At 54.9% G+C, this 26,193-nt stretch overlaps 1 protein-coding gene across 1 annotated transcript in view; it reads right to left on the bottom strand.

The window, feature by feature from the left end:
* Nucleotides 1-13,318, bottom strand: part of PLEKHO2 (pleckstrin homology domain containing O2) — a 29,466-nt gene extending 16,148 nt beyond the window's left edge. Inside the window, exons 1-3 of the mRNA XM_075506334.1 lie at nt 13,092-13,318; nt 7,716-7,868; nt 939-1,055 (exon numbers count right to left, since the gene is read on the bottom strand). Coding sequence (XP_075362449.1) covers nt 939-1,055; nt 7,716-7,868; nt 13,092-13,100 — 279 coding nt within the window. The 5' untranslated portion in view covers nt 13,101-13,318. The remainder of the gene's footprint in view (nt 1-938; nt 1,056-7,715; nt 7,869-13,091) is intronic.
* Nucleotides 13,319-26,193: the final 12,875 nt, after the last annotated feature.

Raw genomic sequence — 26,193 nt, 5'->3', positions numbered from 1 at the left:
ACAGTCTCCATTTATTTAAACAAAATGGAGATGGGGGAATGCAGGCAAGTTGGTATTTTTGCCTGTTCACATTCTTACGGAAATGAACATGTTTTGTCCCTCACAACCTCTCAGATTTGCACGGGGAGATTTCATAAGATCTCCGATGCCAATAAAATCACGTTTAAATTAGAATGTAAGTCAAAATGCAACGCCTCAGAGCAACAACAGAAGCATCCTAGCCCATAAAGATGCTGAAACGGATAGCATGTAAGTAGGAACTAAGGAGAACTTCCAAAGATGTGTAGCGATGATGAACCTACATAGGAAGTAAGTCAAGCGTGTCCTTGCATACAGTCAGTGCTCAGATGGATGTATAACTTCTTTGCAACACCAGCCTGGTTGTTAGGTTCTGGATCTAACCAGATGCTACGCAGGACGCTAAAGATGTAGAGTTTTATGAATTCTGCAAAATAAATCTTTTCTCCTAGGAACTGTTTGGCTGCAAGTAACTTTGCACTGGAGTTTCTCAGATCAACGGTTCCAGCTCCAGGAACTGTCTCAGTACATGGATCGGGATCATTGATTTCACTGGAACTTAGGCAAAGCTACAGCATGTGCAGCTGGGACAGGGACACTTCCTTGCCCAGAGCACATGGGGGAACCACAGGGAATGGTCCTTCTCACTGCTCAGGGAGTACTGGAAGAAAGAAAATGATAAAGCAGGAAAAATATCAAGAGGAAAAAGTTGAGTCGCAGGAAGACAGTTTCCCCACCACAAGAAGAAAGTCTACAAGACAGTAGCGTTCCTCCTTACACGCTGTATTCACGGCTATAGGTCATTCCTCCCAGCTGCCAAAGAGCTAAATCTCAGAGCCTTTCATCTGCTCTGGGTGCAGCTGCCTGGGAACTCATTGTGGAGCCTGCAGACTTGAGGGTGATGAGAAAGGCAATCCTACCTTCTTACCCGGGGAGCGGATTAAAATGAAACGGTTTTTCTTTTTTAGTAGCGCACGCAGTTCCTGGCACTTGTCGTAACTCTCCAGTTCCACTGTTTCTATGCACTTCTGTTCATCCTGCAGAGAGGGAATGAAGCATTATTATGAATAGGAGGCATTGAAATCAATCCTATACCATCAAACTCTGCATGTCTTCCCCTTGCATCTGTCTAAAAGCTCTTCTGCCTTGAAAATAACCTGCATGCAGACAGCAAGCCCCCATAAATCAGGCTGGCGTGTCACTAAGAAAACACCCTAGTCTTTAAGCTACAGGCCAATTTGTGGCTAGTGGTCCACAGTGGCTGAGCAAATAACACGTTGTGGACAGTAACACCAGCCTCTGCCATCTCTGTTGGCCTCATCCAGGGATCTGCAGCCAGAAACAAGGTGGGAAGGTCTTTGCCCATCATCCTGCCCCAGCCACAGGCTGAGAACGTGCTGTGAGTCCTGGCATAGGAAGGAGGAATAACACGATGCGCTTTTCTAAACCTTCCTGGCATGATCTCAGAGCACTCCCCAGGCTTCCCCTTAGCTTGGCGACACTGCCTCCTTCCCACAATGAACGCAGGAGATGTTATTCTACTTTTTGACAGGGAAGACAGTGCAAGTGTCGTGACGGTCCAAGCAGCCCCCCAGGAAGCCCAAGGCAGAGCGGAGATAAGAAGCGAGCCCTGCCACTGCGTCGAGCCTCAGCGAGGTCGGCGGGAGCCACGTGCGACTGGGACACGCTCCTCTTGCAGCCACGCTCTGAGCTGTCAAAATGCTTAGGACTGGAAATACGGTTCCGTACAGCCAGCAAAACTGTCAGGGCCAGCGTCTCAGTGGGGAATATTTATCTCTGGTGTATCTCCGCTGATGACTGCTGGCCATGATCTTGGCTTATTTCTCCCAGTAACATAACTAAAATTCCACACGTGGTGCGTGGCTCAGTTCAGCTGTGGAGCACCATCCCTAATAGGAATCGCAGCGTAACGCTGGGCAGATAATATTCTTCATGTCTCAGTAGCCCAGAAGGGACCAAAGCTCCCTTTTCCTAAGTATTACACAAATAAGCATTGAGAATCGCAGAGCGGTTCTTGCCAGTGAAGTGCTACAGTCAGCATGCCTCATGAACCTCTCTGTTACCATCCTAAATTAAAACCGCTGGCCATGACCATGCCCGGCTCAGGCTCTGCTCCCAAGGCAGCTCCTCGTACCCGTATGAAGCAATTCCTGTAGTGGAGAGGGGGTGTGGGATGAGGAACCGTATCATAGCCAGGAAGCTGCTGCGCGGCTGGAGGCAGGGAATGGAGAGTTCAGAGGGAAGCGGGCTGCGGGGAATTTCCTCCCTTTACCACTTGACATCTAAGTTGCTGCGCAGAGCTCAGGCTGTGTTTAGATTTTTTTTAACCCTCCTATCTGGGGATGGAGGCCTGGCGGAGCCGATGCCGGTACGCAGAGCAAGTTCTGAGCTACTGAGGGATGTCTGGATCTAATTTAGGTTTATTATTTTAATGACATTACTGTTTATTGCATTTAACACTGAGTAGGTGAATGTGACCAGAGAACTGGGAAAATGTATACTAGGACGAGGAGATTAATCCTGCCCAAACCTAAAACCTAGCAGATAAAATCCTGCTGACGTTCTGAGCCCTTTGAAGGCACAAGGCTCCTGCTGCAATCCTGGTCTTGCAATGTCACTGCAAGAGGACAGGGATGGAAATAATAACCCCTCAGCGGCCAACAAATGACAGAGAAGGGTGAGGTCAGGAATACATGCCTCGGGGATGGGTGATCTCATCCTGGCCTTTGGTGGACGACCGCCCACATCACAGCACTGCCGCACGGCCGGTGCGGTTACCAGCTCTGACGTGAAAGTTTGCTGGGCTCAGGACGTAGGCGGCTTGGAGTGCTCTGACCAGAGACCAGCACGAAGACTCCTGCCCACCCTCCCTGCTCTCAAGAGCAGCTCTGTCCCCAGCAGAGCCCAGTGGCTCCTTGTCCACGCCATCCTTCCTGCCTCTTGGAGGGGAACCTTCCCTCTGATCCTGTGCAAGCTGTCCTCCACTTCCTAAGAACGGCAGAGCACCGAGCCGGGGGACAAGAAGGATTTGGCAGGATAGAGAGCTGTGGCTTTGCCATGACATTGCCTTTTGGCATCCAGCTGCCCCTCTCCTCCCTGGGGAGGCCTGGGGGACTCTGGCGTGGCCAGGGAACAAGGGCAGTGAGGATGGGGACATGCAGGACCCTGCCTCCCAGGGACACTGGCTTGACTGTGCAAGCCACAGCTCCTGCATCGCAGAGACCTGAACTTCACAAGTTATCCTCTTCAGGGAGGACGGGGAAGAAAGCAGCCAGAGAAATAAGAAAACTCCATGTCTGAGGGCAAAGGAAAAGCATCCGAGTTCAGGGAGCAGCAACATGAGGCTTTTGTTTCTGTTTTACCCTTGGCACATGGCCACCCCCTCTCTGTGAGCCTACCTGGGTCACAAAGAGATCCTTTATGTTTGTCCTGCACCGCTAAGATAAAGACCGAAAGACCCGACCCTGCCGCGGGTCTCCAGGTCCCTTCAGCCTCCTGGGACCTGGAGGATACTCAGCATCACGCAGAGACAAGGTCGCTTCCAGAGTCCTGCCCCAACACACGGGTCTCAAACACGTGTTCTGGACAAGCTCCGGCTCCATTTGGTCTCTAGTGTCCCAAAGAAGTTCAAGCAATCCTTTTACATCGTCCTGAGACACAAAGGTTGAGTCCTCACTCGGTGGTCGCACCTCCCTGCCGCACACAGCTCACAAAGTTGTCCCACGGTGCTGCATTTGCTGCCTATCAAGGCAGGGAATTCCCTGCAGGCCGCCTTTCTCTTTTCCTCTACAGATTTTAGGGCTTGTTTTTTAAATTGCTTTTGTGCTTGCTGTAAGTGACAATCAATAAGATGCTTAAAATCCTGGTACAAACCCCCCTACATTCATGATTTAATGCAGAAAACCAATTCCATTGCTATTCATGGAGCAGACGCTGCGACTTAAACATGTATATGTCTGTAAGCTTGGCCCTTAAGAAGAAAATTACTAAACACCTAAAGATATTAATGCAGGTGCTTAACCAAAGAATGACACTTGGCAAACAATTTCCTTAACGAAAAGTTGATAAAAAGGGGAAAAAAGACCCACTGAAATTTTTATTTATATGAAGGTAAAATTTCCAGTGAAGACCTCTTCACTGACACACATTCATGGCCTGTGACCCTCAGTGTACAACGTCTAGACTGTCTGAAATGATAATTTACTTCTCCATCTGAGGATCTCAAAGCGTTTTAATAAATCACTTTAGGGTATACATTGTTATCACTTTACCAGGGGCAAAATGCAGATGTCAACTGCACGACTGTTAAATGCTGAGTGGATCCTCTGGTCTCTAGGAGACTCTTTGCCTAGGAGGTTTTTCCCCCCTGTCAAATAATACACTTAACAGCCCCCCACACCCCAAACAACAAAAAACCAACTCTAACCACTAGCTGCACTGTTTAGGGAAAAGAAACCAAACCCAAGACTGATGCTTTCCCATGCATGGAGTGACGATATTGATCCTCTGCATAGGATTGCCTGTTCTTCAGATGCTCTCTGTAGTTCTGCAAGGCTTCATTTTTATCCTCGCAAGAATATGCAGAGAGAAGACAAGAAACCCCGTCAGAAAATAACCTGCCCGCTTGGTTCTTCGTTTACGTGAGGGTACAGATGTGGGGTGCCGTAGACAGAGGCACAGCAGGTAACAAGAAATCCATCCCCCTTCGTGTCACGTCATGCTGAAAGAAACCTGAAGCCCGGTGGGATGACTTTCACACCCCATCTGCTCCAGGTAACACAACAGCCATTTGCAGTTTGCCTTCGGGAGGTAGCTCTGCTTTAAACCAACCCCAAAGCCTGACTAACAGATGCAATATGGGAAACACACTTCCCAGGGCAGGTCAGGAGCACATTCCAGGAGATTGCTATTGATGATGATAACTACAGCGTTTGTGTTCTGCTCAGACTGTACTTTCTGGTGACACGGTACAATGTTATTGCCTGCATCTTGTGTTGGCCATCCCCTCCGCTCTTGTTCTGCACGCACAAACCTCAGCTACAAGCGCAGCCAGCTTCACGCCATTGCATAAACAAGCACGCCTGCATACGAAACAACTGCTAAAGGCAATGTTAGCACCTCTTCATGAAGGGCTCCAACAGGAGGGACTGATAAAAGCGCAATGCGTCCAAGTCACTAGCTCAGTTCCTGGAAATCTGATGGGCTCAGACCAGCTGAAATACTCAGCCTCTAAACCAACCCTCCCACATGGAAGCTGACCTCCCTCCCATTTAACCCGCGTGGGTCTAACTTAGGATACGTATGGAAAGATGCTTGTATTTCTGTTACCTGAGGCTTTATCTCCTTTCTTTTTCTAGGGCCCCAATTCAGCAAGCACTGAACAATCCCATTTAAAAATGTTTCAGCCTGAGGATGGTCTGGGATGCTGTGCCCAGGGTCTGACACAGCAGGGCAGGTATGTGGAGAAGGTCCAGTGGGGAAAATGGCAGCTGCAGCTCCAGAAATAAAAGCCACCATAGCACGCCGCACCACAGACTCTCCTTTGACGTTGGGCAAGGCCCTTCTCATCTCAAAAACTCAGTTCCCCAATTGCAGGACGGAGACAGCAACACGGCCCTAACTCACGTTAAAGGAAGATAAATACAGTAATAAACATGAACTGCCTCAATTCTGTGGCAACAGGACCCCTCCTGAGTGCAGAAAATTGCCATTTCCTTTAGTTCCCCTGTAGTAAGTCTGCACAATCACATACTATCCTATTGTGCTACCAGACAATTTTGTAGCAATTTCCTCTCCTAAGACATTTGACTTCGCTGTAAGCCAGTTTAATAGCCTATAGATATTAACATGATCCCTTATTTACAATAATGGGACCTTGTAGCTACTGTAGCTTACAGATGCAATTTATTACAGGATGTTACCACAATCCGCAGGCTACCAGAAAACATTATGCCTGGTTGTTACAAATGCCATTTTCCTTGTTGAGATAATAAAATAACCCTTTAAATGATTGGGATTTTTCCTTCTTCTGAACGTCTGTGAAAATTAATCTTACTTTAAAAGCCTCCTTTTCCCTTGTGGTAAAGAGAGCCTCCATATATCTTGTTTTTAAAGGCATGCCCTTTAAAAAAACCTACGTCATGTTTATAGATTTTGAATCTGCTAGTTCCTGGAGCTTCAGCTGGAGTCAACAGGTGTCTGGGACACTGGGCAGCAATCTGCAAAGAGTCGAAGGTTTGCAGGACCAGGCTGCATCTCTCTGCGTAAGAGAAACCCCCACCGCTTTGCCTGCCTTCCAAGCTGCTCATCACCTGACATTAACTTCTCATTTCATTATTCTTGCACTCTTCATGACATTTCAAAACTAAGAACAAACGCCTCTGGAAAGCTTTGGGATGCAGGAAGAGCTGGAGGGTTCAGTGTATGGGAGGAGGTAATGCCCTTTAACCTAAACTGTTTAAAACAAATCTTCTTTATTAGGCAATAGTATGTTTTTTTTAAAAAAAAAAAGAGAACCAAACTCATTTGTCAGTCCTGTTGTTCCTCAAACCAGCTGCTGAAACATTTCCCCATTCTTCTTCCCTTGACAGACCGCACAGAAGCTTTACATGATTTTGGTTTTGTATCATCCCGATTTCCACGAATGACCCGGACCCCCTTGTGTCAGACACCCCACAGGCACGGGGTCCTTCCGCAGACGCAGTGAGAAACGCTCCTCCACCCTGATGCACACGTGAACTTCCAGCCACCACACGCCAGCAGGGCTTAGACTTACCCACCCCTAATCTCAAACCTCTCTGGGTTGTAGCTTGTGCTCTGCACCTTAATTTCTAACTTTTGGGGCAAACTCTGCTCTTGCAGAAGCCCCTTCCAGCCCAGGAACCGAGGGCCTGACTCAGGAAGGAGCCACCTTGGCAGCCCAGCAGGACCAGCCCTGCACTCTCCATTCTTCTCGCATGAAGATGCGGGACATATTTGGCTTGGCTCTTCTTTCTCATTTGATTGGAAACAGCTCTAAACGAGGCCATGAACTTAAGGCATGCAATTTATCTAGGGAAGTCCAGGACAAGGCTCCCAGGGGTCCTTTCCTCAGTACTGGCTCACATAAAGGGAAAGGATGAGCCAAATCCAGACTGTGTCCCTGCTTAAGGAGGACAGCAAGCATTCACAATCTCACCCTGCGTCCATCGGTAGCTAAACGGAACCCTGACGAGTCTGGCTAGCAACAATTTGAGCTGCTCGGGGGGTGCCAAACAGCTGCAAGGTTGCCTGCCGTTCCTTCAAGCGGCAGGTGGGAAGTCAGCCTGCTACAATCCCCTTTTATCCTTTAAACGCCCAAACCACATAGTACATATCCTGCTTCCGCCCAAAGTTTTGCTCTGTTCCCCTTCTCACAGGATGTCCTGCCCCCGTTTGTTTTTGGTTTTGTTGGGGTTTTTTTTTTTTTTTTGGCAATGGCACTGTCAAAATATTTACTGGCTAAAATATGTACAATATATAATATACTCTAAAATGCAGCTGCTGTCTCTTCTTTATAGCATTTACCCTTCCTGGAGATAACTGGAGACGCTCTTTTGAAAGGAATGGGCTAGAGGGAAGAGTGAAAAACACAGGAATGTGTGTCACCAAGGGCCTGATCCTGCCCCTCACTTCAAAGCCGTTAGCTGTGACCATACCTCATCCTCATAGACCACGAGCTGCGTTTTCCGTAGCTGGATGTAACGATCCTTCCACAATCCCAGGAGCCCCCCGCTGCTTTTCTTAATCCAGCCGTATTTCTCTGCGGTCGGAGCAGACTTTGGTTTCTCCGAGACCTCCTCCTTTGTATCCTGCAAGGAGAGAAGAGAGAAGGAATTACATCAGAAGCACCTTCCATTCATTTAATGAAGGTCATCAGAAAGCCCGCCCAGACAAGACCTCAGCACCCACCACACGTGGTCCCTCCCCACCACATCACAAGGGAAAAGCCTGGCATCTTCCAGAGGAAAACTCAACCAGCTCCCAGCCCAGAGCTGCCACAGGACTGGGGAGCAGGCGTGGACCCTGGCCACCCCTGGGGACACTGGTGGGATGGCAGCAAGTCCACCTTGCTCCTCTGCTCCCCTCTCCGTGGAGGTACTCCCTGCTCGCTGTGCACCGAGTGCTCCTTGAAAACGAGCACCCTCCTCTCCGCTTTGCTCCTCCAGGACAGATCCTGCTGGCATCAGTAGCAACGGTCATATTTTAGCCCACGGCCACTTCTGCAAGCTTCTCCTCTAGGTCTCTGCGTTTGGTCGTCGCCCCCAAACCAACTCCCGCGGGCACGAAATCCGTGGCACAAGGGCAAGGACTTTATCACATCTGCATTAAAATGTTCCCGGCAGGCTCCTGCGTGGTTTGCAGGTGGAGGGAAGGACCGGCAGAGAAGGAAGCACCAGGAGTGGGGGTTTTTTGTCCTGACTTTAGCTCCTTGCTGGTTGTCACAGCCCGCTCTCACCCGCCCACGGCAGCACGGGGAGCCCCAGCATCCTGCACCGGGAGGCTGCTGGCTTTCCAGGCCTGGTAAAAACCAGGAGATGCATAACCTCCCCGCTTTGAAAAAACCATCAGAAATATCCAATACCAATATTGTCGTCAAACGGAGACAAGAAACCTAAGACGGGGAACAGGAGCAGCCAGACTTATTAGTTGGCTGCCTTCACCAGCAGACTTGGTTAAAGATGAGAGTTTCCCTCCCCTCCGGTGCGCTGGAAGAGCCTTTGCAAAGGCAGGATCCCCATTTGCCTCCCTCGGAGCACCCTGCTGCTCCCAACGCCCCGTGGACCCCTCAGTAAGCCTCTTTCCCCGGAGCAAGGCGAGGGGAATCCCTCGCTGAGCCAAATCCCCTTACAGAAACACCTCGCCAACCTTGTGACTTGCAAGGCGAGGCCAACCCCAAATCCTCCGGCATCCTCCCAGGAACCCCACTGCCCCCCCAGACTCAGTTTCCTCCACGTCCCTGTCTGTAGTAGCAGAAATCCCGCTGCAGAAAGGCAGCACAGTTGCACAAACCAAGGATGCACGACAAAGGCAGAGCCCCAACCATCCCCAACTGGCCCTCGCTAGCTGCTGAATGAAACCTTTTCTTGTAGGGGGAAAAGAAAAAAAAAAATAACCACAACCAAAAAAACCCCAAAAAACAAACTGGAGCGGCTAGAGCTCAGACATCACGTTTCATAACAGGAGGAAATGCCACATACATGGAAAGGAGTCGGAGCTGGACACTCCCATGGCCAGAAGGGAGTGAGGACAGAGCGAGTGAGTACGGACGAGCTCCAAAAATTCGGAGGAGAGCCTTGCTAATAAATCTGTTTTCATGCACCAGACAACCAACAAACACGCCCTTGGACAGCAGCTGCCATCGGGGTGAGCTGTTACTCTAAGGAGGGAACTCGCACCCATAAAAAGAAGAAAAACAGATTAAATACCCCATGCACCCGCATTTATCCCGATCCCCGCTAAGGTCGGGTAGAGGCTTGGCTTTGCAGGTAGGCGCAGGTGCAGACCGAGCACAAGGAACTCAAATAAACCGTGTATCACCTGAAAGAAAATCAGGCGGAAATCTGGAACATCCTTGGCGCCCTTTGTAGAAGTTATTTCGATTGTACCGAGCTCTGTTTGAAACAGCCACAATACAGGATGACAGAGCATGAAAAAGTTTTCCGGGAAATGAGGGGCACTGCGTGTTTTTTTTTAAACTTGACTTTTTAGGTTGCCAGGAAGTTGTGATCTGCGACTTCAGCAAACATCAATTGCTGCACAAATATAGACCTGCTGGTTTCCTGATCGAGCACCCTTTTGATGTAATTTTTAGATAACCGGGCACGGACTTTAACGTCCCTTGTAGCAGTTTTGCGTGGATGTAGCTGTACGAAGAGTTTATTTGAGTGACTCCAGACCACCAGCTGCCAAAATGTTTTTACTCCTTAAGTTTTTTTTTGCTTTGTGGATGAATTTTTCCTGCTGTTTTTCCCCACCTGGCAGAAAGGCCATCTGAAATTACACGGCAAATATGTCTATCCATGGCCTCTCCTGGTGCTCTGCAGAGTGAAAACTACCCTGTCTCCTCTGCTTTTAAAATAAAAGTACTCCCTGTGAAGACACAGCACTTAACATCTACCTCTGAAAAAAACCAACCTGCCCCAGTAACCGTTTTTGTCGGAGTTTGGGCTCACGCCTGCACTTCTGCGCAAGGCAGAGCTGCAAAGCTAGGGCAGAGCTCGGCTGGCAGCCTGCGAGGCTGCCTGCTCCCCGTGGGCTGCCCGGCTCTCCAGCCTGCTGGGGACAGGACCTCCCCGCCATGGCCTTGCAGCTCGTCCTGTCCCCAGGCCGCTCGGGAGCCCTGGCTGGAGCCACCCGCCTGGAAGGAGCCGTGCACGCGATTCCCTCCACGCCAGGCAGAACTTCCCAGCTCTGCCGGCGGCATCCACAGAGAGGATCCGTGACTCCGAGCTCCCGCCTGCCCCGGCTGAGCATCCCAGGAGAGGGAAGGCGAGATGAGATGGAGAGCGCTGGTCTCAGCAGATGACAGCAGCCACCAGCAAAGGGCTCTGCCCCCTGCACCGTGCAGGGGGCACCTGAACCTGAGCTGCCCGGTGCCTCCTCCAGTCCCCGCTACGAGATAGATGTGACGGGTGCGATGCTGCGTTCTGCGGATGCCGGGGGCTGCTGAGCTGCCTGGGCTCTGGGTCAGCAGCTCCCCCCTCGCACGCACGCCGCAAGATGGGGGTGCAGTTGCTGTAATCCCTCGCCTGCAGGTTAAGGGCATAAAAACCAGATGATGCAACTTGACCGTTTGGGCCTGCGAAAGCAAGAAGAGTCTCAGAGACGGTACCTGACTTTTTTTTTTTGTGGATTATTTTTATGGCCAGTTCACGCCACCCCTGCCACGAATCGGCAAGGGGAGGTTGGCCAGGGAAGGGCACTGAGAGCAGGGCTTTGTGTCCATCCTGCGCTCTCTGCCTGCGATTCCACGACTAAAACCGGGGCACGGCACAAAGAGATGAGTTGCTCTTGTTAATTCATCTTTATGTGGGTATTCCTTCTGCAAGAAATACTAAGATACCCTTTCCAGGACGTTCTTGGGCTGGATTCATTCCTGACGCTGGTGTAAATCCATGAGAAGAAACCCACCGGCATCAGCCAAGCGACCCAGCATAAACAAAGGAAGAACAGAGTTATCCTGTTGCTGGCTCATGCCAAAGGCATCGCTCCCAAAATCAGTCCATACGAGTAATTTTTGCAATTTCTATCACAGTGGCATTAGAAGTGAAACATGAGTTTCACTCTTCCAGCCTGGTTTAGACTCACATTTCACAGCTCAGCAGAGATGCCAAATTAGGGGCACAGGACAGTTTTTTATTTAACAATTAGGTGGTTATTTTTCCCCTCCCCTGCCCCTGTATTTTAAGGGCCCACAAACCCACATACTTTTCATGTCTTTAACTAAAAAAACCCAACAGTTGAATCACGGCGGTGCTTTTACAAGTCACATATAGTGCACAGAAGCATCTTGCCCAGTTACAGTAACTTCATTTAAAGCAAGCAACTCACTTATCGCACGCTCCTCTCTACCAAGGCACTGATGAACGACTCCCAGGAGACAACCTGCATCTCCAGACCTCCACTCTTTTTCTCCCTTTCCATGTTATCTTCCAGGCCCGGCTGTTAGCGCTTCCACTTCTCCCTGACCCTCAGGAGCAAAACCGTCTCACTGGAAATAAACTGCTCAAATCCACGTGAAACTTGGGAAACTGCATCTGATGCCCCCTCCTGAAAGCAATCACCGGAGGATTCATTTACCCTTAACGAAGAGCGTCTGGTGAGCCAGTTGGTCGGTGCTGGGGGGGCAGGGGGGCAGCCGGAGCCCTGCCAGCCCCCCTCACTCCCGAACCCCAGGGGACATCACGAAGCCCCTTCGGCCGGCGGGCGCCCGGGGAGCACGGACACCAGCTGGAAGCAGTTTCTCTGCTGTGGATTAATTTCACGGATGCCGGCGGATAATAACAACTCTCAGTCGCTACCAACTTGGGCCGCTTTGCCGTCTCCCCGCTGTCTTAAAAAAGCTTTCATTCTTGCCACAAAATGTTGGGAGCTGAAATAAGGCGGGGGCGGGGGGAGATGGAGGGAGAGACAAGCCACAACTACCGGCATCGCATGTACTAGAACCTGAAGTCCTCCGGCAGTCCGCCCTACCGGGATCTTTCTTTGTGCACAAGCAGCAAAACCTCATTTAAGGAAAGGAAGCAGGAATAATTGCGTGGCCAGACGAGGGGAGAAAATGACCCGTTTAACTTGCTAACAAATTTGTGGCATCTTAATCAATCCGCATGGGGACGGATTATTAGGGTGTGATCCCACGGACGTGAAAACCTACATGTGCCGGAGAAGCACCGCTGCCCTTCCCTGGGTAAAACCTGTCCCAGGCAGAGACGGAGAAGGAGGAGGAGGAGGGCAGACTTGGCGAAGGCTGCGAGGTATGTGGACATGGCCAAGCTTGTGGTCTGAGCGAGGCCCAGCTCCAGTACGGAAGTACAACACCCCAGCAAGAGTCAGCACAAGGTGGCCTGAGCAAGCGTGGCATTTGAACAAGCCCGACTCTGCCAGCACTCGTCCTCCGGCAGCGCCAGCATCTGCCCGTCAGCCTCACCCGGCCGGCTGGAAAGCGCAAAACCCCGGGAGCTCCGGGGATGCTCTGCCCGGCCACTGCCGGCAGCTCCTGCGCGCCCGGGCGAGCGCAGAGGGCACCGGGGGGTGCTGGGGCAACGGGACCCCCGTCCTCTGCGTCTCCATCTCTGCCCCCCGTGCTGGGGCTGCCCCGCCGCCTCCCGCTGCGGAGCGGGGCCGGGGATGTCCCAGCGCCGGCGGGGACCCCAGAAAAGCCCGAAGCGGCCGGTGCGGGTCCTCCGCGCCCCTTCCCGGCCGGCAGCGGCAGCGGGGGGTCCCGTCCGGCCCCGTCCCGGGGGTCCCGTCCGGCCCCGTCCCGTCGGCTCTCCCCTCCCTGTCCCGTCCGGTCCGGTCCCGCTCGGACTCACTTGCTCCATGGCGGGCCGGGGCCGGTCGCTCCTCGCCGCCCGCTCAGGGGCTCCGCCGCCGCCCCGCTGCACCGCTCGGCTCCGGGCGGGCGGGCATGCCGAGCCGAGCCGGGCCGGGTCGTGCCGAGCCGGGCCGGGCCGGACCCCGCGGCTCTCGCCTCCGCACCAACTTCTCGGGGAGCAGCAGCAGCAGCACCGCCGGGTTTCCGGCGGCTCCGGCGCTGCGAGCGAGGAGGCGGGGATGCCCCCGCCGCCGGCCCCGGCCCCGCCTGGCCCGGCCCCCCCGCCTGGCCCGGCCCCGGCCCCGGCCCCGGCCCCGGCCCCACCCGCCGCGGGCGTGGGGCTGGCGGCCCCCGGGACGGGCTGGGTCTGGGGGAAGGGGGGTGGGACTGACCCGAGGGAGGGGGGCCGTGGGATGAACGGGGTCCCTGGGGACAGGCGGTGGCTGGGGGGTGGGACTTACCCGAGGGAGGGGGGCCGTGGGATGAACGGGGTCCCTGGGGACAGGCGGTGGCTGCGGGGTGGGACAGGGTACCCGGGGGTGGGACAGGGTGCCTGGGGCGGGACAAGGAGTTTGGGGTGGGAGAGGTCCCCAGGGTCAGGCAGGGTCCCCAGGATCAGATAGGGTCCCCAGGGTCAGGCAGGGTCCCCAGGGATCAGATGGGGTCCCCAGGGATCAGGCCAGACGCCCGTGGTAGGACAGTGCCCCTGGAATCGGAGGGTCCCAGGGTCAGGCAGGGTCCGGGGTCCTGGGGCACGGGGTGGGACGGCGTCCCTGGGGCTGGGGTCAGGCAGGGCTCCAGGAGCAGCAGGGCAGGGCACAGGGTGCAGAGAGGCGAAGGGTGCCCTCGTGGGTACCACCGTGGCCCTCTGGCCATCATGAAGCCCGTCTGGAGCAACGCCCAGGGCTCAGGTCCGTGTGGCGTCGTGGCTCCCTCGGCCGCAGCCGTGGCTCCTGGCCGTGGGTGGTCTCAGGACAGCAGGTTTCGGCAGAGGGGTGATGCAGTTCGTTAGCCCAAGGGAAACAGCTGGGGAGTGGTCTTCAGTGGCAGAACTGGTTAACGCAACTGGTCGCGCTTGGAGCTATTGTTCTCCACTGGTATTCAGCTTTGCAGACTTCTGCTTCTATTTCAGGCCTGCTGGAGGGCTCGTGTACCCAACAGCCTGCCTGTTTTTTCTTCTAATTATTTCAGTCAGTCTAAAAAAAGATATTACCTCCCTCTGCAAACCTTGCCTCCATTGTTCTCAGCAGAGAAGATAAGGAAAGGAGAAGAAAAGTCTCGACACCCGTTACCTCCAGGTTAAATGCTCTTCTGCATAGGTACAGCAAGCGCTGGGAGGAAAAACAGGAGACAGCTTCTGCTAACCAGAGGTGGGAGAGACACCGGAGCATCCATCAGGGCTGGCTGCCCCCGTCCTGCAGGGCCAGGGGTTAATGGAGGAGCTGGGAATCACCCTGGGACACTCCAGGGCTTGAAATGAGAAATCCTGGTGCTGTCAAGGCGCGTTGACAGGGAAATGATTGCCATGTCAGCAGAAAGACATCCCACATGGGGCGGGGGGGGGAGGAAGCCGCTAATAGATGTGCTGTGATGAATCTGGGTTTTGACAAGAGGCCGAGGCCCCAAACGCACTCAGAAAAGCGAAGGGAGGACAGACGGGGTCTAACTGGCTGTCACTGGGGTGAGCGGGGAGAGAGGACAGCACAGGGGGGACGTGTCGTGCCCACCGCCGCGCTCGGGGCATTGCTCAGGCACCGCACTCGCCCTCCTTCTCCTCTCATCCCAGGGTTTTGGGGCAGGACCCCCCTGTTTGTTCCACTTGCACAAGGCTGGAAGAGCAGCAGGGGCTGAGCCAGGACCGGAGCTCCTAAGATCAACTACGCACAAATAATTATTAGCAGTAATTAGCAAAAACACACTGATGGCATCTCCTTCGTATCAGCTTAGCTCCGGGTTTGGCAAAGGCTCAGGTCTTGCCGAGATGATCCCCTTGTTGTGTAAACACCTTCTGTGGCCTCCCCTGCTCCTCCTCCGTGGCTGAGAGCCAAACTGGGCAAAGAAAATGCTGCTACGAGTGCCGGTGATGGCATGGAGGGGCCTGGCCAGTGGCCGGGGGGTTGTGAGCATCCTTCAGATTTCTCCTTTACCTGGCACAACAGGCACCTCTGAAAGATTTGACCAGAAAATGGTGACTGGCCATCGTCATTCAGAGCTGTCACCGAGCTGGGGTTAGGTCTCTGCCGCCTAACACGAGGTGGGAGCTGGTTTAAAAACATTTTTTTTGTTTAATTTTCCGAGCCATCAAAATGGGAGCATCTCAGCTCAGCCACAGGCTTCTCCAGTGGGTGCATGAGGCAGGGTGCGGCGGTGCCGAGCTCGGCTGTGGGACAGTGCCAGCCGTCATGAAATGAATTATTGAAAAAGGTGATATTTTAGCCAGGCTTTTAAAATGACAAAAAAACCCCAGAAATGTTGTTCAGTATTCTCTGTTTTCCCAGCAGGGCTGGGAGGGGGTAAGGGGAAACCTCTGGCTTTACAGATAGGGTGTGGGCTGTGGTTCCGACTCTCCTGGAAAATTTTAATCGGTGAAAAAGTGGATATTTTTAGCATGCCGTCAATGTGCATGTGAGGATGCGTGTGCTGTAAGAGCATGCGACGCAGAGGCTGCATCCTTGTGATTTATCGGCTGTCCTCACCCTTGCAGGCAGACCCAGAGACAGCCACCGTGACCCCGCCGGCAGGAACGCAGGAGCAGCTGCCGTGGGGGGACCTGTCCTCTGCAAGAGGAATCAAAGGAGGATGCTCATTGCACGAGAACATGGAGGCTGGTCCAAAAACGCTGCGGGGAGAGGCGTCGGGCACGCGTCTGCAGCCAGGGTCAGGCTGCCCCTTCGGGGTGGGATGCGCTGCCAGGCTGTTGTCTTCTTCATTGATAAGAAGTGGCGCGACGCTGCTCCGGCAAAGTGAAACGGAGTCACGCGTGGCGCGGCGGAGGTTGGGCTGGTGAGTCACAAAACCAAGGAAGCTCGTTTGCAGGGGGACCCGTGAGTCCTCCTGCTCCGCGCCTCGGCGGCTGCGTTTGGGGTCTTGCAAAACTCGGGGGCAGGATGCAGAGGAGGACGGCAACGCCAGCAAGCCGGGGGTCAGGAGCTCTGGCTGCGGAGGCACGGCTGCCTCGAAGCTGCTCGGGGCTGAGTCGGGACCAGGATGGGTGGGGAGTCCCCCCTGCCTTCCCAAATGTGGGCAAACCCGTCTCTCCAGCCACAGGCACCACATGAGAGAGCTGTGGTCGCCATCTCGTCTACCTGCCATCCTTTCCCTGCTCCGGGCAGGGAGCTCCAGCTCCTGCATCCAGCCCGAGGTATCTCATCACCAGGGTCAGCCACTCCACCTGCTCCTGCCTCGGTTTCCTTCCGTCTCAAATGGCAATAACCCATCTGCAGGGCGCCACGAAGCCTAGTTCATTAGCACCTGGCTTCGTTAAATGCTTTGAGCAGGGCTGGAAGGGCAGAGGCTCATTATCGCAATTGCCGTGTTATCTGCTTGGCAGCGGGGAGGAGGAGGTGGACATGCCGGTGAGGCTGGGAGCCAGTGCTGGGCTCGGGGTGGCCACGGGGCTCCTGCCCTCAGCTGGAGGAGAAATGCTCAGCCCCTTCACGTGCATGGCAAATTAATGTGGGTGTTCTTAATTTAATCTATTCAGTTGGGGCTAAAATAGAGAGGCCCAGGAAGGTGCTGGGTCTGAACGGATGCTCAAGGGCAGGGCTGAATTCAGGCTCTTGATGCCAAATAGAGCCCATGGCACCTTCTCCTCACAGCTGCAGCGTGTTTGTGGGGATAAACCACTTCTCAGGTGGAGTGCAACCCTCTAAACTACCTGTGCTAGACAAGGAACGTGCAGGTGGCCCCATCCTCAGGTGATGCATGGGGAATCAGCAGCAGCAAAGGCTGGAGGAGATGGGAGACCACAGACAGGGGGCTAGTGTGGAAGAAGGGCTCTCCTCGCCTCCCCACCTGCTTTCTGGGCTTAAATCTTATGTTTTATGGACAAGCCAAGTGAAAGGATGGTGTTTCCAGCCACACTCCCTGCTGCGGTGGGGCAATCGGAGTTAGCGCACTTGGTTTGGGGTTTGGCCAGTAGCTCCTGACCTGCTGAGGTCCTGGTTTTACCTGTTTTCCTCTTGGCTCATACCAGTCCGAGCTTCTGCCCAAATCAAACCTGGGCTTTCCTGCCACTTTGTGCTCCGTATTTTAGTTATATGCTTGAAAGAAAAGACCCAGCTACCTGCCAAAGCCATCAGCCTGTGAGCGCTTGCAAGAACTCATGTGCTCTCCTCGCTGGTCTTGCTGGTTTTGTAAGGAAAAGCAGTTCTTGCTGCAGAGGACGTCTGGATGTGCCACCGCGGGCCAGCAACCTCAGCCTGGGCTCACAGGGGGGACAAAGCAGATCCAAAACCGTGGGCAAGGAGGTCACCTGCTGGGGCAAAAGCGGGGAGATGGATGGTTTAAATTATCTTAAAACCAGCAGTGAGTTGAAGGAACGTGGCCAAGCCCTGTGGCACGGTGGCAAGTTGGCAATGAGCAATGCTGCTTTGTGCTTTCTTCTTCATTTCTGTTTTAACTCACCGTTAGCAGTAAGCCCGGCCAAAAGGCAGCGGGTGCGGGCTGGAAGAGGAGCCCAATGACACCGGAACGTTGCTGACGGAGTCGAGTCGATGGCCATGTCTGTGCACAGGCAGGACGGGTGGGGAGGGGTGAAGCACCTGGTGGGCGAGGGCTCAGGGCAGCTCTCCTGCTCCGTTGCTGCATGGGGTGAAGGGGAGCAGCGCGGGGCTGGAGTAGGAGGTGGCTTGGACGGGCTATCCCAGACCATGCTGCTTTTAATCCCCAGGTCCTTCGAAGCCAGGGGTGTGCCCCACATCCCGCAGGCTAAACCCAATCCCTGTGTCAATGGGCTCGGAGCAGCTTCCTGCGTCCCTCACCGCATCGCCCCGTGCCTGGGGCAGTTGCCTCTGGGCTTCCCCAGCAGCTCTGCGCCGTTCCTGGCCTTCACCAACATCTCCAGCAGTGACAAAATATGCCAAAAATAACCCCCCCTCTCTGCTACTCCGGCAGGAAGGTGGGATATAAACACACCGACTGTTTGTTAGTGTTAGCGCTTGCCGGGCTTTCAAGCTGGGCTGAGTTTGGGGGGGATCGCTTCCCGCGCCCCAGCCCTGACCTCCGGCTGGCTGCCTGCTCCGCCTAGGCAGGGGGGTTCCCCAAAACACCTCTGCCCTGCGCACGCCGCTTCGAGATGGGAAGGCTGCAGCCCCGGAGGTGCTGGAGGGATTTTTCTGGGTGAGTTTAAGGTAAGGCAGCATCTCTGGGTGCATCGCGGCCACCAGCTTTCCTCTGTGCAATGCATGCAGCCAGCAGGGTCCTCCTGGAGCTGCTGGGAGGTGTATATATATGTAACATATATATTATATATATACGTGATAATACCCTCAGAAGCCGATTTTGTTTGCTATGACAAGAAACAAACCCTCAGACGGGTGTAATACGGCACCAGCGGCACTGATGACCCCAGGTAAAGTGATGCTGCTGGGCACGCTCTTGCTCTCGGGGCCGTCCCTGGCCATCCCAACTCTGCCATCCCTATCTGCCACCCTGCCCCACTCCCAGGGCCAAACCCTGCTCCCGGTTGTGCCCAGCACCGCCTCTGAGGCTGGCAGGTGCCCTCTGTGCCCGCAGGCGGAGGAGCAGCTGGGGACATGCCAACCGTCCCTGGGCACGCGGGGACCCGTGGGTTTTGGGGACCGATGACTTGCACAGCGAGCGACCGTGGAGTTTGTCTGAAACGATGTTCTCTGTCGTTTGGATGAGCACGTGGGGAACGCAGGGAAGCAGCAGAAGGGGTTAAATCAATAGCTGTGTTTAAATCAATATTCTGATTTATGCTCCTGTCCTACCAATGCTGCCGTCCTTTACCCTAGTTTGAGGGCACGGACCCAGCAGCCAAATCCGAGCCACCGTTTCTGTTGTGAACATGGATTTTGGCAGATGTGCTGCAGGATTTGGGCTGATTTTTTCTGAGGAAAAAAAAAACAGGCCAAAATGAAGCAACAACCTGAACACGGCTGTGGTCTGTGCACTGAGTGAGCTGGTGAAACCAGCTCCCCAAAATTGGGTGTAAAAAGGAGCCTCAGCAGTTGCTCCTCACTGCTCACCTTATTTTGGGGTCGCAGGATGCTCTTTCCTGGCCTCCCCTCTCGCTCCTGCCTTTCCCAGCACCGCTTGGGCCCAAGGCTTAATCCTGGCTCCCTAGTTCCCAGCCTTGGTCATTTGGGTGCAACCTGGATCCTGTGCTGGGATCTTTGGCTCTGAGATGCAGAATGTGCTCCTGCCACGCCATGGGGTGGACAGTAGCCAGCCCCGGGCCACCTCCCTGCCTTATCCCTTCTGCAGGGTCCTCCTCCATCCCTGGTCCCTACTCCTTGCCCTCAACCCACCTTGGTCCTACCAGCTCCTTGTGTCCAGGCAGGAGTCTCCAGCTGAACCACCACCTTCTCACCAGCTGCCGTGGGGGTCCTGGTCCTCCGCCCTGTGCCCAGAAGAAAGCCCGATGGTTGAAACAGGCTGACCTCCCACCGCCGCTTTTTTGGGGGGGTTCCAAAATCACGTTTCCTGGCGAGCTGGCTGCGTGCTTCCAAAATCTCACCCCGCTTGAACGGAGGCAGGTGGGTGCTGGAGCACGTCAAGGTCCCTGCGGCGGCAGAGTGACTTCACCCGAGCAGCATCGGGTGCTGAATCCAGCCCTGGCTGGTGCTTTCAACAGGTTTTGAGCTCCACGGGGCTGGGGCTGCTCAGCCCGGCCAGCTCTGTGCGGTTGCAGCTGCTGGTACTGTAGTTTCTTAGATCCTCGTCTAAGGAAAGGAAAATCCTCTCTCCTGATGCGTGCGGTTTGGGTGTGCGAGGCCAAGGCTGAGAGAGAAGATGCTCACTGGTACCTCAAGGGGGGAAGCACCAGGAAAGGGGAAGAGTTGTTTAAGCTGAAAGACAATGTCGGCACCGGAACAAATGAGATGAAAAGTGTACAGGAATAAATGGAGGCTGGAAATTAGGAGGGCTCTAATCCTCCGCAGGTGCTGCCACGGCTTCTCAGGAGGGATGCGGTGCTCCCGGCACGTGCCCAACCGCAGCTTCCCGGTGCGCCCTTTCAGCTCACCCCTGTGCGCGGGCTTTAGAACTGTCACATGTATGGAGATGCTCTATTTGGGTAAATTTATGTTTGAGATTGTTCTCACATGGGATAGGTTTTGGGGTCGCTTGAAAGGCACGTGGTCGAGCAGGGGGACCCCACCTTGTGCGGCTCCATGGGGAGTCAGCTGAGGCCAACAATGCAAAAATCCTGCATGTTGGAAGCGAAATACAGAAACACAGAAGCCCTTCCACTGATACCATCCAAATGCAGTTGTTTAAGCTACTGCATATCACGAAAAAACCCAAGGGAAGTCTCTGTGGCAAGAAGCGTTTTCACACAAGCCACTCAAAGCCTCAGTGGCCCTTGGCCACCAGCATCCCCCGCACTGCCTTCAATGCTCTCGCAAAAACACCAAAGGAAGTAAATGTTTCTGTTTCAAAATGCAAATAGTTTGTGGTCTTTGTATTTCTTTTCTCATTCTATGGTTATATGCGATCGGAGCTGCAGCATCCCAACTCTGGCTTTCGGATGCTTAATTTTAGCTGGACCACTAAGTCGGTGTGTCGGCTTCAAGGTGGGAGCGGCCTTGGGCAGCGATGCCCCAGGTCCGAGAAATCTGCAGTAATAAAGCAGGGCAGACGCATCTCAGAGGCAGAAGCAGATCCAGGGCGATGCTCTGGCTTCCCGGAGGCAGCTCAAGAACGTCCGGCCGCTGCCCAGCTGATGGTGACAATGCTGGTGCATGGATTTAGCTGGAAATTGATGCTGGCACATGAATTTGGCAGAGATGCGGTTGGTTATTTGTGGCTGGATTTGCAGGGAGCATCGTGGGAAGCTTGTTTGGATCAGGTTTGCTTTGTCTTGTAGCTGAGCACATGGGATGGCCTGGAAAGGCCAGGCGCTGCCGGGTGAAAAATGGCATTTTTCATTTAGTGGCTGATCTGGAAAATATTAGGGGGAGGGAAGGGAGAAAAAATCAATTCAGATTAAACTGAAAGAGCCTGTTTTAAAAAAAAAAAAATCCCCCAAACATTCTGGTTTTAGGTCACCCCAGAATAGCCAGTTTGACAAGAAATGCAAAGTTTGTGTTTGCCGATCAATTAACCCCTTTCTAAAACTTAAAAAAAAAAAAAAAAAAAAAGCCATTTCCAAATAGCAAGTAAAACCCCATGGTTCCTGAAAAAGCTTCAAGAACAGAGGTTGGGTATTTCTGAGGCACTTCATTTTGGGAACCCCAGAAGAAATGTTTTGACATTTCCAAGCCAGCTTCTTTTTTAACCCCCAAATATTTTCCAGATTTGCCTGAAAACAGTAAATAGTCCGTGCCTTGTCGGAGTTGCCTCCAGGTTTCCCTGAGAATGCTGATGGCCTCGGGCTGAAGGCCCTGAGGATGCCGAGGCGGCGGACGTGAGCTGAGCCGTGGCGTGAGCAGGGAGGTGGTGAGATTTCTGGCCGTGCCCTGGTGTTGGTGGAGACGCGGGAGGTAGGATTGGATCCAGTGGATTCCCGAGGGATTTACAGCGAGTGCTGGGAACTAAACTCTTTCATGTGAAAGGCTTATAGTCTTGGCCCATCGTGTCCGAGACAGGTTTCGGAGGTATTTCCCGTGGCTGAGTGGCCAACGAGAAACCGGGAGTGCGAAACGCTCTCCTGCAATGGGGTTTTCCTCCTGCCACGTGTTCATCCAGCCTTAACCCCGTGTGGAGGCAGCACTGGGACCACGACTGCTTTGCATCCCTCTCCCGGCACTGCCACCACCTCCCAGCCCTTCCAGCGAGGCCAGGAGCCTCGTGGCCAGCTGCCCAGCTTGCCGCTGTGCCGGTGACCCGCCTAAGTGAGAATCCAGCACAGACACATGGATGAAATAAGCTGTGGGCCTGGAAGAAGGTCTGGCTGAGAAGCACTCATGGGAAATGTTTCCCTTTCAGAATTGCAACATGTAATTAACGCCGGTAATAAACATGGAAACTCATTAGCTCTGTGGCTGGGCTGGGCTCTCCCCGGCTAATGGCAGCCTCGGCGCTGCAGTCTCTTCTGAAGGAGGGCCAGCGGGGTGGGACCAGCCCATTCCCTGCCTTCGTCCCTTGGTTGTGCCAATGAGGAGGGCGGCACGGCGGGCAGGATCTCCTTGAGGGGTCCCACTACCATCAAATATAAAACAAATCCCTTCCATCCCCCTCCTTGGCCCCAGGAGATACCGGTGAGGCAACACCAAAGGGCCTGCGTCTGCCCCAGTCGGTCCCAAAATACCCACCAAGCCCACGGTGCGGGGAGCTGAAGAGCAGGACCCTTGGGCAGGATCAGGCCCGTGGGAGCCATCAGCCGGCTCCAGCCACTTTTCAGAGAAAAGGCTGCGATGTGCTCACATACAACTCCTCCGGGCTGTGAACTTTGCAAATTAATTTCTGCTCTGTGCGGCATCGCACTATTTATTTTATTTTTTCCCCCTTTTCGGGTGATATATGGGCGTTTGCATCCCCTGGAGGTGTAGGCTCAGGCTTGGGAACTCAGGTGACATTTGCCAATGCCTTTCTGCAGCCTGGACGAGGCTCTCGCTGTCCAGAAAAAAGGATTATTTTCCTTTTTTATAGCATTTCTCCCTGGGACCCCTTTGGGTGTGTGAATCTCTCCTAGTGCTGTTTGGGGCTGATCGCTGCATGGCACCGACTGCCCCAAAACCTGGGCAGCATCCCCCTCTGGAAGGGCTCTTTGGGAGGGCAAACGGTCTCATTCAGCGGGACAAAACACCAAAACTTCAAATGCTTTTTGGACCCCCTGTGGGACCTGGGTGCTGCAGCATCCGTCAACGCTCGGCTGAGCCCAGCTGAGCGCCTGGTGCTCAGCCCACACCGACCCTTGGTAGGGATGTGCTGGGGGTGCGTTTACCTGCAAGGGCAGGCTGGGGGGCTCGGCGCAGACCCCCGGGCTGTGCTTGTGCCCTTCCTTGGCCACGCTGGCTGGAGCGGGTGCAGAGGGCGATTCTGCCCCGGCTTGGGGCATTTATGAGCCTGAGAGGGGACCAAGTGAGGGGCTCAGACTTTCTGAGAGCTGCAGCCTTTGCAATAACGCCCGTCTCAGCAGCCTGATGGTGCTACCGGGTCACTTGCTGCCTCCAGCACCCCTGCCACACTTCTGCCCGCATCCCTGCCATGCTGCTGCCTGCATCCCTGCCACACCGCTGCCCGCATCCCTGCCACGCTGCTGCCTGCATCCCTGCCACGCTGCTGCCTGCATCCCTGCCACACCACTGCCCGCATCCCTGCCACACCGCTGCCCGCATCCCTGCCACGCTGCTGCCTGCATCCCTGCCACACCACTGCCCGCATCCCTGCCACACCGCTGCCCGCATCCCTGCCACGCTGCTGCCTGCATCCCTGCCACACTGCTGCCTGCATCCCTGCCATGCTGCCTCCAGCATCCCTGCCACACCGCTGCCCGCATCTCTGCCACGCTGCCTCCAGCATCCCTGCCACGCTGCTGCTTGCATCCCTGCCACACTGCTTTCAGCATCCCTGCCACGCTGCCTTCAACATCCTTGCCATGCCACTGCCCTCATCCCTGCCACGCCGCTGCCCGCATCCCGCACCTCATCCTTCCCCAGCAGTCTTTCCCTTCGGCCCCTTGCAGCCCAGCCCAGGAGTCCCCAGCACCCCTGAGACCCCGCTGCTCCCCGGGGAGAGCCGCCAGCAGCAGCCCAGGCTGCAGCCCACACCCCGGCCTTCCTCCCGGCCTTCCTCCCGCCTTCCTCCCGCCTTCCTCCCGGCGCAGGGCGCGGAGCGCGGCCGTGTGGTGCCATCCCCACCTAGTGCCGGCCCGGCGCACGGGCTGCCCCGGCGGGCGGCGGGCGGCGGGCGCGGGCAGGGCTGGGCAGGGTGCCGAGCCACCTCCTCGACAACCCCGCCTGCACCCGCCCACCCGTGGCGCGGCCCTGCGGGGGATTTTTCCTGCCCTGATCCCGAGGGATGCTCCGGGGTAAATGAGCGGTGGGAGGAAACGTGCCGAGGCAGCCCCGGCGTCGCTCCGCAGGATGGGCAGGGGCAGGGGCCGCCACGGGGCCCCGCGTCCCCTGGGGCCCTTTGCCTCTGCGTGGCCCGTCCCGCAGCCCCGGACAAGGGGACTCCCCCCCCCCCCCCCCGGCACCGGCAGCCCAGCTGGGGACAAGGGACAGTGCCACGATCCCTCCCTGGCCACCGAGCTTGTCCCAGCACGGGGGCTGGACCCCCTTGCGTGTACTTCTAGGGATGTTTCTGCATATCTCAGGTGGCATTTCCCAAGGACACGTCCCCATGGACCCCATGTGTCTCAGCACCTGGAGAGCATCACCTCCCTCAGCCCAGTAAGGACCAGTTGTAGGGCAGAGTATGAAGCCAGGCAAAGCAAAACCTTCCGTGATGCCCCCCCGTACCAAGTCTCCCCTTGGCCCCCTCCCACCCACAGAGCCACAGCAGCTTTTGCTTTTCCTTCCACTCCTTCACCCTGTTGCTCCCCAGAGCCACGTACGGCTTCACACCCACCACGTCCCTGCGGCCACGGGCTGCTCGCCCGGCCCAGGCGCTGCGCAAAGCCCACCTCCCTTGGGCTGGCTGAGCCACCTGGGTCACCTCGTGGCACCCGCTCCTCACCTGGGACGAGGCGGTGAGCAATCGTCCCTGCTCGCCCACGCCAGGCTCCCTGGGCTTGCAACATCCTCCATCCAGAATAATTTTGGTTGGAAGGAGCCTCTGCAAGTTGCTTCACTCAGCCCTTGGAGAGTCTTATTGATGTAGTCACTCCTTGCACTAAAATGCTCCCAAATTTGGCTCATTTTTGTCCTTTCCTATCTTTTCTCCGGCTCCTCCACCCCCGGGCTGTTGCATGGGCACTTGCCTCGGCTCCCTGGGGTGCTGTGGCTTTGCTGCCCCGGCCTGCGGGAGGGATGCAGGGTCCCCTGGGGCTTCCCCGTGGCTCAGGGGATGCTCGGCGGGGGCGATGCTCTGCAGAGGGGGATGCTCCTGCTCACCCATGGGGGGCTGCAGGGCATCACAGCCAGCCGTGCCCCTCTGCCCGGTGCTGGCCGTTGCAGCTTGCAATGACAAACCGAGCTGGGAGCAGGTCGGTGGCCGCAAGTTGTGTCCCACCGGGCTTGAAAACCTCCTCCTTCTCATCCCAGCCACAGCAAAAAATGTAAAGTTTGGTGGAGATGCCAGAACAAAAGCAACTGCAAAGAAAGACCCTTTGCATTATCATTTCAAGAGGGGTTTGAGGGTTTTGTATTTGTTATTTAACTTCAGATGCCAACTACTGCTGCGGAGGAAGGACATCTCAGGCAGAGACTCCAAAGTGCCTTCTCCAAAAGGAGCTGGAAAGCTGCAAACATGCTCAGAAATCTGTGAAGACCGCAGGAAAGCATGGGAAAGACGGACCGCAGTGTGGGAGAGGAGACAGAAAGAAAGGAAGATTAAGGGGCGATGTGGCCTCCTTCATATTTCCCAATGAAACAAGGAAAAAACCCAACACTGCCCCTATTTTGTCTTGGAAAACCCCTTGCAGCTCAGCCCTGAAAGCGGGATTCAGCAGCTCGGCGTAACCCAAACGTTTCCTCGGCTGCCTTAAAGAAAATGTTAGAACAGAGCAGGCTTAAAGCCTGCTGAAGAGGCCCATTTATCTGGGAACTGAAAGAAAATATTGGGATAATATTTGTAAAAGCTTGCGAATGGGCATGGCCCAGCGTGTGCCGGGCAGCAGCAACCTGCCGAGCTGGGGGGGAGAAGCCACCCTCTGCGTGTGGCTAATTTCCCCCTTTTCCCTCATTTCCTTCTCATTTCCTTCCCTGCTCCGAAAGGCTTTGCTGAGCCCAGGTCGGTCCCTGGGGTGTGTTTCCCCCAGGAGAGCGGCAGTGCTGAAAGAAAGGGGGATTTTTCATGGGCAGGGTAGG

This window comes from Mycteria americana, chromosome 6 (assembly GCF_035582795.1).
Source record: "Mycteria americana isolate JAX WOST 10 ecotype Jacksonville Zoo and Gardens chromosome 6, USCA_MyAme_1.0, whole genome shotgun sequence".
In the NCBI taxonomy this organism is placed as follows: Eukaryota; Metazoa; Chordata; class Aves; order Ciconiiformes; family Ciconiidae; genus Mycteria; species Mycteria americana.
Note: the sequence above shows the minus strand (reverse complement) of the source record. Positions and strands in the feature narration are given on the sequence as shown.